At 38.4% G+C, this 21,962-nt stretch overlaps 1 protein-coding gene across 2 annotated transcripts in view; it reads right to left on the minus strand.

The window, feature by feature from the left end:
* LOC129732037 (glycogen phosphorylase) overlaps positions 1 to 20,787 on the minus strand; it is a 41,165-nt gene extending 20,378 nt beyond the window's left edge. The window contains exons 1-2 of one of the 2 annotated variants that reach the window (XM_055692499.1): positions 20,628 to 20,779; positions 20,297 to 20,561 (exon numbers count right to left, since the gene is read on the minus strand). In XM_055692499.1, coding sequence (XP_055548474.1) covers positions 20,297 to 20,539 — 243 coding nt within the window. In that variant the 5' untranslated portion in view covers positions 20,540 to 20,561; positions 20,628 to 20,779. Of the gene's footprint in view, positions 1 to 20,296 lie in introns of both variants that reach the window. The other variant, XM_055692496.1, reaches the window with a different exon arrangement.
* Between the last annotated feature and the right edge of the window lie 1,175 nt (positions 20,788 to 21,962).

Consider the following 21,962-nt stretch of genomic DNA (forward strand, 5'->3'; position numbering starts at 1 on the left):
TCATACAGAACGCAAATAACGGCGCGATGCGATTCGGCAAGACGAAATCTGTTGAAATGTATAGTTCTACTTCGCCTTTAAAAGAGCTGTACATTTCACCACGGTAAGGCGAATCGCATCGCGCCGGCATTCGCGTTCTGCATAACCGTAGCCTTTGTTCCGTTCCCGTTTTAAGATGTCGTATTAAATGTGCATATTACAATTCGGCAGCACTTCAACTTCTCATTTGCACAAATTTAAAATATTCAATGAACTTCATTCAAAATATCAGACAAAAAGAAATTACAATACTGCCAATGAACAGTCAACGTTTATTTACTAGAAAAAATGACTGACACGCAAGCAGCCGGGTTATCTTTCTTGTAAAAGTATTCTTCTTCAACCTTGCGGTCGTGGCTTTGCATACAACCTTCTTGTGATTTTTTTCACCTCAACAGATGTACAAGTATATGGAAATTCCGTAGAAGTCAGGGGAAATTAACGTATTTACACGAAAAAGTTTTGGCATCAGCGTAATGAAATGTTGCGTAACTGAGTGCAGCATCTTCTGTTATCTGCCCTCATACGATACGCATAACCAAGCGTTGAAAATTTTTAAGGCTTAATTATGCGAACACTGTACTATTGAAAATTGTTAAGCTTTATTGAAACGCAGAACTTTGGACTATATAAATGCCTGCTTCTGCTCAAACTAATCAGTTTACTATCACTAGAACGGCCCCAACCAAGTAGCAGCAGTAGCGGCACTGACAGCCAATATGTTACGATTTAAGCGCAGAAGAATTGCAATACGCCATACCTTTCGATCCAAATGTATGGCTGTGTTATTCATGCGAATAAGTTTCTTGTATCGCAATTCTTTAACGATAAGGACAGATTTAAAGCGGGTAAAGACGCTAGATCAATTGTGAAGTTTTCTTCATGCGAGTATAACACCTCTGGAGCGAGTAATACTGACATGGCCTCGTTGAGGTTTGGGATTCAAGCAATAGATAGCAGAAGCGGATAGCAGCAGCGGTATATTCGATCACTGTTGCAAGTGGAAGTGGGCAATACGCTCGTGAACTGATCTACATAAAGAGCAGGTTCTTCAAAGTGAGTGAGTGATCTACTACCCTTTTTTAAAAAGCGGTAGCGCACCCCTTACTTTAGGCCAGAAGCAACTAAAAACTAACTTACCACAGTTCACTTACACGCTCACATGCTCACGAATGGATAGCAAATGAGCAACGAAAAGGGCGAAAAATTAGTCCACTGATCTTCTGAATCATATAGATGCAGGCGATCCGCTCGTAAGCTGATCAGAAGAGTCAGTTCTTTGAAAGAACAAAATCATTCGATCGCACTTGGAAGAACTAATTCTTTCGATGAACTGGCCTTTTTGATCAAAAGACTCGCGGAGAAGAGTTCGAGGTGGTTGACAACAAATGCAGCAGAGTCATCCGCAGACGTATTGTAGCTGGAAGTCGTGCCTACTACGGACTCCACAAGACGTTGCGTTCTGGCAAACTTCGGCCCCGTATCAAGTTCTCAGTGTACAAGATGCTCATAAGACCTCTACGGGCACGAAACATGGACAATGTTCGAGGACTTGCAATCACTAGCCGTTTTCGAACGACGTGTGTTTAGTATGGAGTATGTGGAGTGGAGTATGTGAGGATGGCGTATGGAGGCGAACAATGAAGCACAAGCTGGCGCAACTCTGGCGAGCTCAGTATCCAGAAATTTGTTATAGCTTGAAGGGTACAATCGGCGGAACATGTTGTAAAAATGCCGGAAAACAATCATGGACAAGCTGCCAATGACTGAGTGGGTTGATGTAACATTGTGAGGAAATGCTATAGTGACAGTCGATAAGAAGGCAATAGCGTTCATGGTAAATGGTGACCAGAAAAAAATCTGAAACCGGGAAGATCCAGTTCTGCCTACACACATGATGCAGTGGTTACCTCGTGAAGGATGCAAATCATCTGTGGTCTACGCGGAAAATGAAAAATGCTTTCATTATCGATGTGGCCAAGAACGCCGTGACACTGATTTGAAAGTATGGAGTTATTCAAGGTATGACAAACAAAGGAGTATCTTCGGGAAAGCTCGCTCTCCGTCAAGAAGCTCACAACACAAGCTGCTATTGATGTACTATTCATTGCTCGCGAAAGCCAGTCGTTTCTTTTGGGAAAGCCAATATCATCGCAGTTGTGAACAACCGTGCGAAATACAAAATGACCCTTTGATTTTATAAAGAATTCGAACTCGACTGGATTTTGCGACTCATGTGCTATGACACACCAGTGCCGGAAGCCGTTCAAGAGGCTAAGTTCTCTAATTATTTCGCATCGTTCACGCGTAAGTCAAAGGTGTTCCAATGTTTCAAGGAGTATGAACCAATAGCTATAGCTCATTAGCAGATAAAAGTCTCCCCATGGACCGAGACTGCGAATATTTTTCAAATTAGCAATTCAACTACTACAAGAATCAAGGAACCCAACAGCAAATCGGGGTGCTTGAACGCTGCGAAAAGCTGCGAAGATGTTGTCGTCGGAATCGGCTCAAGCGGCAACGCACCTCCTGATCGGATGGCCTACGGTCGCTTTAGCTGGAAACGTAACCCCTGCAAAGAATTGAATGAACGCAAAACCAGACCTTGACAAGATACAGATTTTCGAATGTACATGGATCTCGAACCAGCAGAGAATCGTAATGGGACCCCAAGAGCCGAGAAATGGTAACGATTGACTTCGCCCTGAATGGATACGAGCTTTGGGACAAGCCTTGGTGCTACATTCCGTATCGGAACTCGACCTTCTGTTTATTGTACACAGACTTCGCAGCCAACAATTGCGGGGCTAGCGCTACGATCCTACTGACACTAATAGTCTCTCCCGAGCCGAGACTCGAATCTACGACGACTGGCTTGTTAGGCCAGCATCGTACCTCGAGAACAACTGGGAGAGCTTTGGGACAATTCGGCGAGAAAAATCGTTATTGCAAGAAACGTCAAGTTCAACGAAGATTGTTTCCGTTACACTGAGGCGGACACAGTGGTTCGCACATCAGTAAGTGGGTTTTTTTTACTAAGTTTACGGCCACGTGGTCTCGTGGTCAAGCAAGAAGCACGTGGCACTAAGCGCTGATACGGCTTGAGTGATTTGGTTAACCGGTTTTCTGAATGATGTTGGTGTTAAGACACCTTTTTACCACATCGCAGCTGAAGGTGGAACCTACTTGGACTGACAAACAGTTGGCGGACATCTTTACGAAGGCGCTGGACGCTGAATGATTCGAATACCTACGACGAACAGTTGGGCTCTATAATCAAAAGGGGGTGCTTACTGCGAAGCAAGCCTTGATAAATTGACAAGCGCTTATGGAGAAGATTTTCAGTCCTGCTCAATAAAGACGCGCTGTCGTTAGGATCAGAAGTACCAAATATTAAAGAGAAGAAAGAGTTGAAAGACAATTGTTAATAAAATTAATATGTGAAAAATTACGGTCTCGAAAGAAATAAATTTCGAGTGCACCATTTGATTAGACGATATCTTTCCATGCAACTTTGTCGCTGTTATCGTTAGTCAGAAGTCTTATCAGATATTGGGCGGGATTTGTTTTTGTTTTTCAACTTTAATCTACCAAGCTAGGTGACCAACTTTGCAATTAACAGTGATATAAGTGCAATAAATTCTTACACTCTGAAGATATCCCGGCAACTTGTTGAACAAAACTTATTGTACGTCACTTCGATATAGGATCTCAGAGCTAGGAGCTTTGGGATACGTAGCACGGAATGCGAGACTCTCATAAATTTGTACTCATATATTGAAGCTTCCCAAGAAACCATTTTGTTGCATAAAAGTTTATGAAGCTATAATTCAGCAGAAACCCGCACAATAGCAACTTAACAAGCTATAAATGACCAAAATTATTTGCTGGGTTGAGACATGAATGGCTGTTAGTCGCTACACGTAACTTGTCCTTGATATAAATGAAATGGTGAATTTTTCACGAAAAGTTTTTTTATCATAGTAACATATCAAGTCATAGTAACAAAGAAATTTCTCTGGTGAACTGAAAATAATTGAAAATTGGAATGGAATAGTTAAATTAGGGGCCATCCACATACCACGTGGACAGCCTTGGGGGGGGGGGGGTTTGGTTAATGTCCACGGTCAAAATCAAAATCAAAATCGGGTCAAAATCGTTAAAAATCTGTCCACGTGGTATGTGGATGGCCCTTACTGGAATTCTCAAGCTCAATGTTACTCAACTAGAATCAGCAAATACATTTCGACATGCGACACAATATTCAAGACTCCAAGGGCATTATAGGAATTATTTTTTTTTTCAATAGTCACAAGCGATCAAATTCCCCTCATTCCATAGAAACACCGTTCGGCATTGTCACTTTTAATTGATGCCGAAAATTCCAGTATTTAAATCAAAATCGATCTTGCCGCTGAAATTTCGGCAAACTGAAACCGAAATCTATTAGAAATTTTCAAGTGTGTAGAAACACGTCGTTTCTATCGAATATCGTGGACCACTGCAACCGTTATTCTGCAGCGCAGATCAACGCATGTCACCATAAAGCGCTCCCATGCATTTTTTGGTATTTATTTTTGGACAACACTTGGCATGCTAACGGCCGATGAACTCTATCTAAAAAAAGTGATACTAACGAGGCGCCCGGTGATTATTTAAATCTGTTCCGGATTAGTGATGATGACTCGAAATTTTTACTCGAGGTGTTACTAACCACACAGTAGATATTTTATATATAAAAGTGATCACAATTTATAACTCTCGAAATTTCGTTGGATGTGTTGACTTGCGACCGTTATGAGTGCAGCAAACAATTCTCAATGAGCATTAAGCAGGTATTAGACGAAGCAAATATTTGCTATTTTTGGTACGGATTTTATTTTGTGCAAATAAAATTCGTACCAAAAATAGCAAATATTTGCTTCGTGTAATGTCCGCTTTAAACTACTTCATCGATTATTAATCAGCCTTCACCATTCAACAAAAGCTGGCGCACTTATTTCCGTCTAGATCACGTTTCTTATCATGACTTTTTTATTAATGTTATTATCATTTTCGAAAACAAACGCTTGCGACAATCCGGAGAACTATTTTCCAATACAATCCGGGCGAAACAAAAACACCAGTAGGCCACGGACGCACGCGATCTACGCTGCACTTATCGCATCCTAGAATGATGTCATTTTTTTTTGTTGGAAAGCTGAATTTGAAAGAGTGTTTTAACATTATTCACATTAAACATTCTGGCTTGGGAAGCCGCCAATTAGAGGCATCGTCTGATAATCCCAACGATCGATGATGCGTTGAGAGTATAAACATTATTGATCAGTTGCTTTCGCATTAATGTTTATTATCAGTGGACACTTCCTATTTATGCGAGCGCACGGAATTCGCGTCGCCAATAAGACGCATGGCGCTATCAGCTCGTCCAATCGATCGAGCTGTTTGACCTTCTCGGCTGCGATGCGGTGACCTGATCCGATCTCCGGCGTGTGGACACAATGGTTTCGCTAAACATTGCAGAAAATTTTCGGCTCCGTTTATTAGAGGTCTTTTGAAAGACTTTTTCCAACCGGACAAAGTTGGCGACCTATTTTTAAGCTCACCGAACGGTGTTTGAGCTGGTGGGTGTTTTGTTCAGTACGCAAGTACACTGAAACAAGTCGACATATATTCTCTATTTAATTTGTCCAATGAATTTAACGTACCAAAAGATCTCTTAATTTTATATGATTCCATTAGAAATCCATTTGTAAATTAAATGTGATACAATAATTTTTACGAATCGCACAATGAAATAATTATTATCGGATTTTCACATCCATTTTATTTGATATTCATTTACGTCTGACATGTGTCGCAAAAATTTAAATTTACTGGCAATATTGCGGAATACATTTCATAAAGTAGATATATAAAACCGCCATGTTTCGAAACCAACATATAAATCTTATTGATAAATCCAATCAAAAACACACGTCTCCGTGACTGTGGACTTCTTGTCAGTTTACTTGTGAAGTTTTGTTTTGACGTTAGGATTTGGTATCGAATAATCCAGATAGTTATTCAAAATGGCTACACCACGAACAGGCGGCGTCTTTTTGGGCGATTGGAAGGATATTTGTTTATCTCCAATGGGTAAGTTGTTTTTCTATACTTCATTTGAGTTTAAACTTACATAGATTTTCACAACTATAGATCACACCGAAGAAATTGGCACTTATCAAATCGTAGGGCAAACAACGAACAGACCATTGGAACTGGGATCAAGTGGCCAACGTTGAACCGGTAATTTCTTTTTTATTATTCATTTGTCAGGAAGTCGGTAGTGGAATCAATTAAAAGTTGTGACCGCCACTGTGCGACGTAATTCATTTTTGCCTTAATTTAAAGGATTGCCATTTTACAGTCAACAACCAAGTACAAATTTGTTACGATAAATATTATTTTTATAATAAATTCTTGTATCTTTCATAAACAAACACTTCGATTTGTTTTCATGTACATATCATATGAAAGAAACAGTCCCTTTAGTGGAGTTATTTCTAAAGGATAATACAAGGAATGCATGAGATTTTCCTATGAAATTGTTATCGTATGTCAAGATATAAATTATGGCATTTCCAATGAGTCTAATGGATTATATGTTTTTAAAGGGTTTTCTTATCTATTTTAAAAGCTTGGTAGTAATGTGAGTCTATCAGACGATCCTATAAAGAATACATGACACATTTTCGATCACATCGTTTTGATTGGAAGTTCCAATAGTGCAAATTTATAACACTCCCATATAATATGAACAGGTGAGATTATTTCAGTGTACGAACGACCGCGCCGTGTCGTTATGCCAGCAACACACAACAAGGGCAGTGGAATATCGTTCGCGAATTGCAACTATCTGGCACCCGTTGTTTTGAAGTGTGAAAAGGAACGAAACAATAACAAGTGTCTCCATGGTAGGTCAACATGAAATGTAAGTGTGTGCGCGTGTGCATATGTAGTCTGATCACGTGCTATTTGGCGAACACATGATTCTCAGCGGAGCACGAGTGAAGTGCAAAAATGCGATACAGCTGGGGGTTATATCGTTCACAAGTTGACATACTGCGCCAACCGGTTGGCGCAGCTCCGATTTAACAGGGTAGGAGTGCCAAGAGGTGTGACGAATCCACGGAACAAATTCAATTTTGCGATAGACTAACCGACCGAAGGTTGCTGAGATCGAACTTTGTCTGTGTGTCACGTGTGTGCGGTACCTACTGCGATCAGGTCTGGTTTAGGTGGCAAGAAAAGGTCGATCGACGGAGTCCCATGCAAATGGGACCAGATAATGCTGAACTGATGCGTGGGAGGTGGTATCAACAAATATTATTACTACTAGGTTATTAATACATTGAAACAATCTAAACATATAAAAATGCAGCTCTGTCTATCTGTCTGTCTGTCTGTCTGTCTGTCTGATTCATATTGGCTTGGAAACTACCGAACCGATCGGCGTGAAATTTTGTATATAGGGGTTTTAGGGGCCGGGAAAGGTGACTAAGATAGTTCGAGACCCCTCCCCCTTCTGCAAGGGAGGGGTCCCATACAAATGAAACACAAATTCCTGCACATCTCGAAAACTAACCAAGCAAATGGAACCAAATTTGGCATGTGGATGTTTTTAGGAGTAACAAGCATGTCCATGTTGATTTGACACCCTTCCCTCTTCTGGAAGGGAGGGGTCCCATACAAATGAAACACAAACTTCTGCACATCTCGAAAACTAACCAAACAAATGGAACCAAAATTGGCGAGTGGATGTTTTAAGGAGTAACAAATATGTCCATGTTGGTTCGACACCCTTTTCTCCTCTGGAAGGGAGGGGTCCCATACAAATGAAACACAAATTTCTGCACATCTCGAGAACTAACCAAGTAAATGGAACCAAATTTGGCATGTGGATGTTTTTAGGAGTAGCAAATATGTCCATGTTGATTCGACACCCTTCCCACTTCTGGAAGGGAGGGGTCCCATACAAATGAAACACAAATTTCTGCACATCTCGAGAAGTAACCAAGTAAATAGAACCAAATTTGGTAGGTAGATGTTTTTAGGGGTAACATATATATCCATAATGGTTTGACACCCCTCCCTCTTCTACAAAGGAGGGGTCCCATACAAATGAAATACGAATTTCGTACAGCTCGAGAACCAATCAAGCAAGTATAACCAAATTTAGCAGGTGAATGTTTTTAGGTGTAACAAACATGTCCATAATGTTTCGACACCCTGCCTTCTTCTGGAATGTCTCCAAATACCATTTAGAAATCCAAGATGGCGACTTTTCGTTTCTGAAAAATAGCGGCAAATGACCTTATACCACCCAACATGGGTATTTCCGGAATTGTTATGATGCACTGAAGCCACAAATCGACCTCAGACAATATTTCGAATTGTAAGATGGCGTCTTCCGGTGTCTGGAAAACAGCCGAAAATGATCAAATACAACCCAATATGAGTGCTTCTTTAACCAGATTGACGCTCAGAGGCCAGAAATTGTTTACAAATGTCATTTTGAAATCCAAGATGGTGACTTCCGGTTTCTGAAAAACAGCGGCAAATGACCAAATACCACCCAATATGGGTATTTCTGGGATTGTTATGATACACTGAAGCCGCAAACCCTTAAACCTTAAACAACAATTTGAATTGTAGGATGGTAACTTCCGGTGTCTGGAAAACAGCCGAAAATGATCAAATACCACTCAATATGATCGTTTCTTTAATCAGATTGACGCACGGAGGCTAGAAATTGTTCTCAAATGCCATCTTGAAATCCAAGATGGCGACTTCCGATTTCCGAAAAACAGCGGCAAATGACCAAATACCACCCAATATGGGTATTTCCGGGATTGTTATGATGCACTGAAGCCACAAATCGACCTCAGACCAGAACCAGACCATTTCAACCAGAATGACGCTCAGAGGCCAGAAATTGTTCCCAAATGCCATTTTGAAATCCAAGATGGCAACTTCCGGTTCCCGAAAAACAGCGGCAAATGACCAAATACCCCTCAATATGCGTATTTCCGGAATTGTTATGATGCACTGAAGCCACAAATCGACCTATCAACCTCAGACAATATTTTGAATTGTAAGATGGCGACTTCCGGTGTCTGGAAACAGCCTAAAGTACCACCCAATATGAGTATCTCTGGAACGAGAATGATGCTGAAAATTGACCTCAGACACCATTATGAATTGTAAGATGGCGTTTCTAAAAAAGAGCCAAAAATGGCCGATTTCCATACAAAATGAGTATCTTCGGAACCAGAATGATACACAGGAGCTAGCATCGACCACAGACACCACAGACACAACCAATTATTTTTAAACGATATAATCCAATCGCAAGGAATCAATAAATTTGAAATGTTTAAAATTATTAAATTAAACACTAAAAAAGGCGGGACGAAGTTTGCCGGGTCAGCTAGTGTAGAATAATATATTAAAAAATCCTTTAAAGGTTAATTTTTCGGAAAATAATAATATTTACATTTTCATACTCATCAAAATACGATTTCGGAGCTATCAATTTTAAAAGCTCATGTTAATTTGGTTATAAGATCATTATTAATTTCCAATTATATAATGATAACAATTTGGAAAATGTTACATTTTAAGACATGTTATCACAAAACATTAAGCTTCACTACACAAGATATCCGAGAACCGCATTCAAAGTGCACGATTTGGTGGCAAAAATTGCAGTGTTTTCAATCGTTGGCTTGCACAACTCGTATACAACACACACTAACACCGCCGGTTTTTATCTTATCTTTGGCCCACAGATTAGTCTTTTAACAACCAGCCAGAGACCACGGGCGCGAAACGTGCAGTTTGCCATTCTTAAGACGCTACGCAGGTGAGCTGGTGATTCACACAACTTTTATTGACTGCCTAATATTTTTATACTTTTTGTGGTTTCAGGTAAATGCCACCTGATTGGTACACCTGATTTGAATTTCGACTAACAATGAAATATTCGACAAACGGGGTAACTGAAATCGTAAGATCTACCAAGACCGTTATATGTTTAAAAAAGAACCTGAACCTAATTTGTTTTCCAAACCCTCAAGGTGAAACTCCCTTTAGCCTTAATATTCGGCACCATTGTTGACAAAACATGGGTTTTTAGATTTTTCTTGACACCATATAATTCAACAAAATCATCACAATAAAACTTTTTAAATGTTTATAACGATATTTCGTCCATTTCGTCCGATTTTTCGCGAAAATAAATCACAATCGCGATGTTCATTAGTGCAAAGAAAATAGTTCGAGTGGTTACGAGACTTTGTTGAAAATATTCTAGTAGTTACCGGCGTGAAAATGTAAACAGCACCGGGAGAAAAAAGTGGCATGAAAATGCCAAGTTAGAAGCGGTAAAACCAAAGCTGCAAATTACGAGTTAGAAAATTCATGATGTGATGGCGAATTACCTATATGATTGATTTTATGACGAATGTGAAAAGATTTTGAGCACCAATGCACAATGGTCCAAAAACCAAGCTTAGGAGGAAATTTGGGTCTAGAGCTCTATAGCAACATCTCAGAGAAAAACTTTCTTCTACAAAGTTGTTGCATATGATAAAGCGCTTATTGAAAAATTATCAAAAATTGAGATGATCAACATTTTCGATGCAATCAAGTATCTAACTTTTTTATCTTTGTAGATAGAAGAAAAATTTGTTCTACAATGTTATAGCTCCATTAATTCTAGGTAACTTTGTAAAAAAAATGTTTTCCTCTATCTTTGAAAACAACCGATTTATATTGAAAAAACATATTTTACGCTCTAACTTTTTTATTTCAAGTTTCATCTCAAAACTGTCTTTGAACGACTTTTAGAGCTTTTTAAGAGAAACAATTTTCAATGCTGACATCGTAAATATCTCAATTTTACTCAAAGTTATTAATATTTTTCATCAAAAAATATGCGTTTTTCATTTGTATGTCATTCTTTTTGGGGCAAACATAAAAAATATCTCTTGGTCTTATTTTGAAGGGCATACTTGACTCTATAAATGGAGGAACTTTCAGAGATATGTTATTTTTAAATTTGAGTAAATTCAATTTAAAAACAAGCCGAAAATTTCAATAATTTTATACATTATGCATATAAAAGCACCCAGATTTATTTTTTGGTATTTTTTCTTATAACTAGACGTAATTACCTTTAGATTGACCCAAAAAGATCGAAACTCGATCAACTGGTTCAACAGTTATGATTTTTTTTTTAAATTAAATACATCGAACACAGTCGTTTTTTATGGTCACCCTATTTCGAAGTTGGTCACGCAAAGTGCTTCAATTGTGCTCAAAACCGCTGGGATGCATCTATGTTGAAAATAATCAAACCCGTATTGTTTCGTTGGGTTGTTAAGGGGACTAGCTCCGAAATAGGGTGACCATAAAAACCGGCTATATTCGATGTATTTTATTTAAAAAAAATCATAACTTTTGAACCAGTTGATTTCGATCTTTTTGGGTCAAATTAAGAGTAAGTACGTCTAGTTATGAGAAAAAATACCAAAAAATAAATCTGGGTGCTTTTATAGGCATAATGTATAAAATTATTGGAATTTTCGTCTTGTTTTTAAATTGAGTTTACTCAAATTTAAAAATTAACATATTTCTAAAAGTTCCTCCATTTATAGAGTCAAATATGCCCTTCAAAATAAGAGCAAAAGATATTTTATATGTTTGCCCCAAAATGAATGACATACAAATGAAAAACGCATATTTTTTGATGAAAAATATTAATAACTTTGATTAAAATTGAGATATTTACGATGTTAGCGTTGCAAATGGTTTCTTTTAAAAAGCTCTAAAAGTCGTTCAAAGACAGTTTTGAGATGAAACTTGAAATAAAAAAGTTAGAGCGTAAAATATGTCTTTTCAATATAAATTGTTTGTTTTTAAAGATAGATGAAAACTTTTTTTTACAAAGTTACCTAAAATTAATGGATCTATAACATTGTAGAACAAATTCTTCTTCTATCTACAAAGATAAAAAACTTAGATACTTGATTGAATCGGAAATGTTGTTCACCCTAATTTTTGATAATTTTTCAATGAGCGCTTTATCATATGTAACCACTTTGTAGAAGAAAGATTTTCTCTAAAATGTTGCTATAGAGCTCTAGATCCAAATTTCCCCCTAAATTCGGTTTCTGGACCATTGTGCAATGTCTTGATCGAAGAGTGAAAGTTTTCCAAAACTTGTGGTATATTTGCAGAAACATTTTTTGAATAGTAAATTAATGAAAATCTGAGCCAAAAATTAACCATTTTTTTGTTTAATTTAACAGCATCCAACCAATCACCAGCTAGCTTTTATAGCTGGGAACAGGATGGTATAGTATAGAATAGTGCGTGCCATGTGCCGTTTTGAATGCGTGCGTTGTTACTTTCACTTTAAACAATATGGTATAATTGGAATAACAATTAGCATGCTGATGAAAAATTGATCTAAGAATCAATTAAAAAAGCAGCGGCTAACTAATCACGAGCTCGCTCTCTGTTCGCGATGTTTATTGTAGATCCATGTTGTAAGTGGCTCCGCCTTTTTTCAAGTTATGCCATTTCCACAATTCTGCAAAACGTAAAGCGATTCTTTTTCGGATGTAATACAAACGTAAAAAAGTGATTCTCATTTCGCATTGGCAAACAGTGGAACCATATCGATGGAGCTCTTAGCCACGCAACAAAATTATATGTTGTATCATAGCACAGTAGTCCAAAGGCAGTTGAAACCTCAAACAGCAAGAAGAACCAATCCATCAAATTATATTTTTTTGGGCTTCCTCAATCCTTTCGGGATAAAAATCCAAAATTTGAGTGTAATCCGTTGAGTTTTCACAGCACTCGGAATTGGAGAACATCGAGATGACCACATTACACATTATTGTATGCATTACATAATTTGAGACCATCCTGTGGCTTCACAGGATGCACGTACATGAGTGACGTCTTCAGAGAAACTGGTCACATGGATTATTTTAAAAACCTTTCACCAAAAAATTTAACCAGGCTTCAAAAAGAAAGCGGATTACTTCGAGGTAAGGTTGGCTGAACGAAAGCATAACACTAAAAGGGTCATGTTCGGTCAACAAAGGTGGACGGCTCAAAACCCTTTGAAGACTGAACATATGCGCACAATCTATACTCCTGAGGACTTGCTGCCGAAATGAGCATGCGATCAACTGGGAAAACAAAAATATTGCCACTTCAATTAGGCAAGCCGTTGAAATTTCCGGAGAGGCAAAAGCAGTATCTCCGGAAAATGCTGTAGCAACAATATTCCAACCCTTACTAACACGCAGATAATCCTGATTAAGAATCTCCAGGATACCTTTAACTCGGTGACGGAATCGTGTAAGGAATCGCAAACACGATCCGGAGGATTCCCACTCACGATTCTTATTCAAGAATCCTAGAGCCATATACAGGGCATTCCTGAGGATTTTTTTTTTTTCAGGAATCCTTTTCATGGATGCTCAGAGAATCAATGCGAATCGTATGTGTTCGTCCGGGAAGTCAGGGTAAGCAAGCAGGCATATCTTTTTGTACGAGAACCTGTTTAAGATTGGTATCCTTTATACCATAAAGGGCTGCAGGCAAAAAAAGAATGCTTTCCTTGTAGTTGTAGTTCACTTTAAGCTACAAGCACTTCTAGATAAAAACACAGAGAGGTTGATATTAAGGCTTGGCGAAGAAGTCTATAATTATCCTGAAGGCTGAAAGCCATAATGAAACCCTAATTCATCAACACCAATCGTTCAAAAATGAGTTTGAGGTTTTGCATAGTGCTGCATTTTCAGCCAATTTATTACGCTGTCGCGTGTTGCATATTGCATGTGTGCGACTAGTGGACAACAAAATTCTGTTCGTGCTGACATTGACTTATGACAGACATGAGAAAGGAATTCGAAATCGAAGTCTCTCTTGGAACGTTCCTACATGTTGAATGAAGCGTAATGAACTTTCTACAACAAACAGCAATTTCAGCAGAACACACCAAACTTTTGATTAGAATCGGATTAGTTTTGTAAATACCGCTTATTATGTACAATATTATCGAACCGTGGTGAACATCAAACTATTGCGTATCAGTAGCGGATTTTAATCACAGTTGCAGTTTGATAAAAATCATTCGATAACATCTTCCATATATGTGCAATGACAAAAAAAATTATGCAATTGCAAATTTCATTCAGTTATCACATAAATGTGTCATGATCAGACAGTGTACGATATTTGCACTGACATGTCATCCTTCGTCTTGGCTGGTTTTCATTTCAGCAAGATTTTAACTATAACAGTATCTCACTTCACAATGTTTATTTCAGACCCATATTGTAAGTGGTTTCGATTTTTTCATACCATATGTAATACGAATATATGAAAAATCTCAATCTGTGGAACCGGATCGAGAAAGCTTTTTGCCTTTCTCCTAGAAAGGTATAGCAATCACTGGAAAAACCAAAGGTATAAAAGTGCTCCAAAGGGTCGAATCTCGTATATCAATCGACTTAGTTTGACGAGCTGAGCATTTTCTGTATGTGTGTGTGTGTGTGTGTATGTAACGCTCTCCCAATCTCACTCGACTGGACCGATCTTCATGAAAAAATGTTTAAAAATGTGAAAATCACGAAACATCATTATCTCAGAAACTACTCAACCGATTTTAACAAAATTGGTTTTAAGTGAACGAGCTACTTAAAAAACTCTTAACTTTTGAGTTTCATGAAGATTGAACGTGAGGTTCAGAAGTTATTTAAAGAAACGTGTTCTGGAGAGTGTTTAATCTCACTCATGTTTCTCAGAGATGGCTGAACCGATTTCCACAAAATCAGTGTCATTTGGAAGGTCTAATTACCCCATAAGACCCTATTGATTTTTTTGCAATCGGACTATTACTTTGCCTGTTATGTTTAAAAATGTGAAATCCAGCTATGAAAAAAAACATATTCCAAAGAATACATGAACTCACTCACTTTTCTCAAAGATGGCTAAACCGATTTTCACGAAATTAGTGTCAAATGAAAGGTCTAGCTGACTCATAACACCCTATTGAATTTTACTGTAATCGAACTGTAACTTCGTCTGTAATGTACCGAATTGTGAAAATCACGAAACTTCATTATCTCAGAAAGTACACAACTGATTTGATCAATACAATCATCAGATGAACGGGCTGGTTAAGGGTTAACTGATGAATTATGATTTAAAACGTGGTTTCAAAGTATGGCTGCCCTATACGTTCCCATTTCATTTGATTATAATCGAACTAAGCAACCGTTATGTACACGACTTATTTGAACATCACTAGTGTCATACGAACGAGTCTTAAACCTACAAATAACAAACTTCATATCAATTTGATATGTGGTTCAAAAGTTATGGATAGAAAAGAAATTCATAGGCTATTTAAAACTATACCTGCTTTGATCAATGTGGCCACGATATAATTTAAATGTGGTATCGTACCATTTGAATGTTCCCGGTATCGCTCGTGATTGAATTTCTTTTATTTCGCTATTTCTTGAGCATTTACATCACGTCAAATTTCATATTTTATACTTCTATTACAACATCATTATTTTAGAACCCAAAAAGTGAATACACATTTATTGAATTGAAGCATTCATGTAAATCTATTTTTACAAATAAGTTTGAATGAGAAAGGCTGGGTCTGACCGCTAGGTGGATTAATTTAGGTTTTCACATATGGATCGAGGGAGCTCTCAGTCACGCAACAAAGCATAACGTTGTATCGTGTCGCGGGCTTGGTTCGAGGACAGCCAAATTCTTCTTAGTGCCCAGTGCCGCCTTTAGACGGTCTTCAGTTAAACCTCTAAAAAGCTATAATAAGAACTTGAAAAATGTTTATGAAGCTTCATAGTGATTTTTTCGAATTCCGTCTAAAAACTAATGTGAGCACTAGAAGGTTAATAGCAGCAAATATCGCACAATTGCGTGTTGCATCCTGCGGCTGCAGCTGGGGCCAGGCATCCCAAGAGTACAGCCTTCATTTGCTGTTTTCTTGGAATATTTTTTCTGTTACTGTTTGTTCGTGATACCTATCTGCGCTAACAGTTGGGTAATCACATTGAGAACTTAGTAGGAACAGAGCATCAAATAAGAAAATGAAAAATGTATTTTGTGTGCCCGTTCGGCATTATTAGGAAGATGTTTCCGGAATAGTAAATAGTAAACACGTTAGTGTCAGCACCACCAGAGCCATTTTCCTTCTTTTTTCCTATTTGCCTATGTCGAATGACACGTAAAGGCTGTAAAAAAAATACAATCTGCTCGACACCTTACGGACAGCCTTCGTGCAAAGAAAAGCAAACTCGGCAATAGAGCGGCTGTGTACTGAAGGATGTGTGTATCGCATACCGAATGTGCATACAACCCATTATCCAGATTTTTAAACATTTATTCAGACAGGCAGATTTGATGTCCAATTATCCAGATTTTTCATAAATGATTTAGATTTTATCCAGATTTAATTTTCTTTGTCTTGCAAAAAGGTGATCACATCAAATTTTGCATTTTTATCACTTCATATGCTACGTACCCTAAAAATTCACCGGGAAAGATTTCCTTTTGCTCTACAAACTGACTGCCTGATTTATTTTTGCATTATCCAGATTTTTACAAAATTGACCCGGCAACGCTGATACAACCATACATGCCGTCGACACGGTAGTAAGGTGAACAAAAAAGAAAAATCATTCGCGGTTGGGGAACCGGACGACAATGTTATAGTCGCAAAACATTTTTTCTGTCGGCTGTCTTCATTATGCCAAAACCTGTTATGCCATACTGTCATAGACGAACGCTCTCGAATGTCATCAAAAAACTGTTATCGCTTGGTACATTTTTCCTCTTCTCTTAGGAGTAACAAAATTCTGTTCTGAGATCAAAATGCTTCTGAATTATAACCGTCTTTCTGAAAACGTTTTGTGTGGACTGATCACTGCAACCAGGCACATCTGTTGTGATATTGCCCAGGTGTTTCCTGTACTCCAAACTTCATATTTTAGGCAGTATCATTATGATGTTATTTATATCCGTGCTTATGTGTGAGGTTTTACCCCATCGTTTCAAGCTTACTTGTCTACTATACCGAACCACTACCCATCCTACCAATATTACCAAATTACAATTCCTTGATAAAAGACTTCACCCAACATTCCTCTCTGGCCAGGCTTTATTTTGAGAGAGGCCCATTATGTCAAGAGGAATAAGTTTTATCGAAACCTCGTTCCCTGTGCCAATACGTCAATTAACATTTTCTGGAGAGGATTGATATTCAGCTGGTCAGTTTTGCTATCAGAAGGGCTTATTTTATCAAGAGGAAGGACTCTTATCGCCTCGTTCCTCCTTTCAACACCGAGTCACAATTAAAAAACAAAGCCTTGGTGCTACATTCCGATTCGGAACTTGACCTTCTGTTTTATTATACACAGACTTCGCAGCCAACTATTTGATGTACAGGACACTTGCGGGGCCAGCGCTACGATCCTACTGACACTAACAGTCTCTCTCGAGCCGGGACTCGAACCTACGACGACTGGCTTGTTAGGCCAGCATCGTACCTCAAGACCAACTGAAAGGTAACTCACAATTACAATTCCTTAAATTTCTGGTCAGTTTTTTTATAAGTAGAACATAAATTTTGTCGGTTGCGGTAGGTAAGGACGAAACTAATTAATTCCCGTGTCGGATGGAAGCCACGCAACAGTTTATTACCCTGTTACATGTAGTATATAGCCCCTGTGTTGCTAGTGGACAACAGAGAACAAAACATTGCTTCAAAGTCGAACCTTAACCGTTATCCTGAAATGTTTCATCACTTTGAATGAAGTATAAAGAATATTCCTAAACGAAGCCAGGATTTTTTTACATTGAGTGACCATCGCTTTTGAAAGCAGTCTCTGCTTAGTCCTAGGCCATTATTTACGTAGTCCTACGTCAACCATGCGGTCGTATCATGGTTACCACTATTTTCTTAGCGTTTGTAGTAACATCAAAAAGTTACTCTTTTGACCTCATTGTTCTTCAGAGAGTGCGTAACTAGTTTCAACAAAGTTAAATGCAAATATGAAAACTTTTTTTAAACCCTCAAATAATAAATTTCATAAAGATTGTTGGGTTTGTGGCTAAAAAATTGATTGAAGAATGTAATCTTGCGGCCGTTAAAAAAACACAGATTTATTTTATTATATTATTCAAAAAATATTAAAATGTCACTAAAATTAACTTCAGAAAATAATCTAAGTTGAACGTAAAATAACGTTAAAACTTTGTTTTTTCGTTTAATTTCTTGAATAAATTATCGCTAATTGTAACAAAAAAGATAATTTGCTTATCATGATCGTGAGAATGGTCGAATTGTACCGATATATACCATGAAAATGGTGCCATTTCAAACTCGAAATCAAAGTAAACAGCAAAGTTTTTCAGACTCCTAAATGATGAGAAAATATGCTTGAGTTGATTTACTTTTGTGTTAATAGAGTTGTAGTATTACTGATCAAATATATTGTAGCATGATTGACATATCCTACTTTAATTTAGCTCATATTAATTTCACAAAATCACCGCTTGGAATCGTATTTGACAGGTTATCTATCGCATATAAATTTTAATTATTTTTAATTAAATTTTCCAACGTTTTATATCGGGAAATACGATGTGTCGAGCAACTCGACACGACTCCAGACACTCGATTCGAGCGCAATGTTCACTCGACTCTTCTTATGTAATAAAGTCCATAATCTGTCCCATATCACTTACATCCCTTGGTTTTTAAAAATAATAAAATCAATTGAATACAACAAACTGAAACTTAGGAAAAGCCATTCACAAACCTTTCTGTTATATGTGACAAAATTTTCATAAACTTTTATTTTTGTCAATCATCAGGAAATGCCTCGCCTCGATTTATTTTTCCAGCATCTCATTTGTTGTAATCCAATTTATTATAATATTTCTAAGGAATGTGAAAATGGGCTGAATAAGACATTTGTCACATATTGACAAAAAGAAAAGGTTGAATGCCGCATGATGATAAGGGTTACGATTTAGTGCTTATCTCTGAAAAAATGGGATAGATTAACGAGGAGTGTGGGTTGGCATGACATAACTCCTACGTGAGGAAAAAAAACTTGATTATGACGTATCAATAAAAATATACTAATACTAATTTCATACTAATTTGGTATTCACACCACATATTTCTGCTGTAGTGACTTTTTTCCAAATCCTTCAGACCGATCTGAGAAAAACAATTCAGAAACCATAAGTCAAGTAAAGGTCACCGAAATGAAAAGATATTCACGATTTTCCCTCGTGATAGACGAAAAAACAGTCTCAACTCGCTCCATCCCGGCAGCAGAAAATGTTTCATATCCCGTGCAGCACGGGTGCAGACGAAGCGCCTGACACCGGTATTACATGCTCATCATCACTTTCAGCCATGTTTTTTCTCTCCCCCCTCTTTGACAAACCCCAACTTATTGAATTCAATCTACCCGAAGTAAGCAAATTGAATTACAAACTCTATTAGGCCACAACACCACCAGCAAGCGCCGATAAGGCAGTAACAATACACCAAATCATCATATGCCCGTCAGTCTTGCTGTTATAAAATGGCCTGCTTCGACTTCCCCGCAGGTCAACGGTTTGTCAAGATCGACCGGTCTCTCGAACGTACGACAAACTCACTCTCTGTGCCTTCCCGCGTAGCTCTCGCCCGCATATCATCGTTCTAGTACTATTGAACTTTACGGGCGGCGGCAACATGTCCCTACACTGTAGGTGTTGAAGAGAGACTCGCTCATCTCAGACGAAAAACTACAACATTCAATTGAGCAAAAAAAGGGGGAGAGCACCGACTGAAAATTAGGTAATGTCAGCGAATTCTACTTTCACTTTTTTTCTCGATTTTGAATATGGGAACAGAAAAATTCTGATTCGAGCCGGCTGGTCTTATCAACTGAATGACAATTGGACTGATGGAAAGGACAAGTTGTACGGAATTGGGTCAAGTCATTATCATCGTGTGTTGAAAAATAACCACTCATCCGAATCTAAGAAAGGCAACTAAAGATTTGAACAAAAAAAAAATAGAGTAAAATTTTGTTTCGAGTTTTTGGGGTCAGTGATTCGTCCAGGCTTTGTCCGGTGGTGACCTTACCTTTGGGTCCCGTTCGTAGTAGTGCTGCTGCGTTCGGATCCAGCGGGACACCAGGTGGTCCTTCACGGTGTGGGCCAGGGCAAAGTAGTAATCACGAACGGTGGCCACATTACGATCCTTCACCAAGGTATAGTGAAGGTGACGATTAAAGCCTCTCTTGATCTCGTTCACATCCTCCAGCACCGAGATACCGCGGACACTGATTTGCTTTCGCTTCTGCTCGTCCGACGTTGGTCTCGACATTTTCGTTCAAGAGCCCGCCGATCTGGTTTTCCGGAAAAAATCGGTCACAAATTTAAACACTTTCTAACAATAGACAATAAGTGGACACCTTTAAACTTTCTTTAACAATTAGCAGGCCAGGAGGCACAAAAAGAGAACCAGATCAGTTCAGAGCAGAACACACACTTAAGTCCGATCCGTTCGGAGCCACAGTTGCACTACGAGTGAGGCAACGATTCCACCGCTCGGATGCGGTCACCTTGGTGGAAGGTCAAACATGCGCGGTTTGTGTTGTTTAGTAGGCAACTCGCTCTCCTGTCGTTTCAGTTATTTCCCTTCTACTACAATATCACTTGCTTACGGTCGCCATGAAGCTGTCATTTTTTCGGCTTATTTATGTTGTTTTTTTCGCCGCTGTGCTGCAGCAGTTGTACCATTTGTATCATTTGTACCTACCTACGCTTCTTCGATACTTGTCTGTGCGACCGGCGAGCGAATAAGTTGTTTGTGTCCATATGGTCTATGCGAGGTGAGTGCTACACAAAAAAGTGTCGCGTTGTCGCGGCGAAATCAGCTTAAGTTGCGATGCTGTTGCGTAGCGAGAGCCGCAATCAGGCAAGAACAATTTCCTATAATTGGAAATCTTTCGATAGCATTATGCCTGCGTCAAAATCAAATGAATTTTTGCTTCGATTGAATTATGTATTTTTTACAGGGTGGGGGGGGGGAGGTGTGGTGTTTATTTTGTGATGAATTAATTAATTATTAACATTTGTTCAGAATTTATATTCTGTGTTCTGCTACAAACGATGGTCACACTATTACATATGTATATTTTAAATTTTATTTCTTTAAAAGGGGAACTGCTCGATTATTCATCTCAGCCCATATATTAATCTCATACAACATGAAAACACAATTGAAAACAGGAAAAAACGCATATTTTCTTCTTAAACCAATCTACTTATCCATGAAATGGATTCTTCTTAGTTCACTTTAGATTCCTCATAAAGTATAATTCTCAAAAACTCACTTAAAAGCACTTAATTTGATATAGGGCCGTTCCTAAACCACGTGGTCATGTTTTCATCACTTTTTATAGCCCCCGTACCCCCCCGTGGTCTTTGAACCGACCCCCCCCCCTTGCGATTTGAACCACGTGGTCTTTCCATTTGTCAAGTCCCAAAAAATCACTTAAATTTTTAACTTAAATTTATTAAACTTTCAATACAAAAAAAATACAAAAGCTTCAATCTAGACTTGGTGGCAACAAGTAAATATAAGTCAGGAATAAAGACCACGTGGTCATTCTGTTAGCCCCCCAACCCCAGTGCGTGGTCTTTCGTGGTGCTTTGACCAACCCCCCCGTCCCCCTCTTTATAACCACGTGGTTTAGGAACAGCCCCTATTATAGTCAGGCATCTGCACTCGAAAACTCATTTAA

Source organism: Wyeomyia smithii, chromosome 3 (assembly GCF_029784165.1).
Source record: "Wyeomyia smithii strain HCP4-BCI-WySm-NY-G18 chromosome 3, ASM2978416v1, whole genome shotgun sequence".
In the NCBI taxonomy this organism is placed as follows: domain Eukaryota; kingdom Metazoa; phylum Arthropoda; class Insecta; order Diptera; family Culicidae; genus Wyeomyia; species Wyeomyia smithii.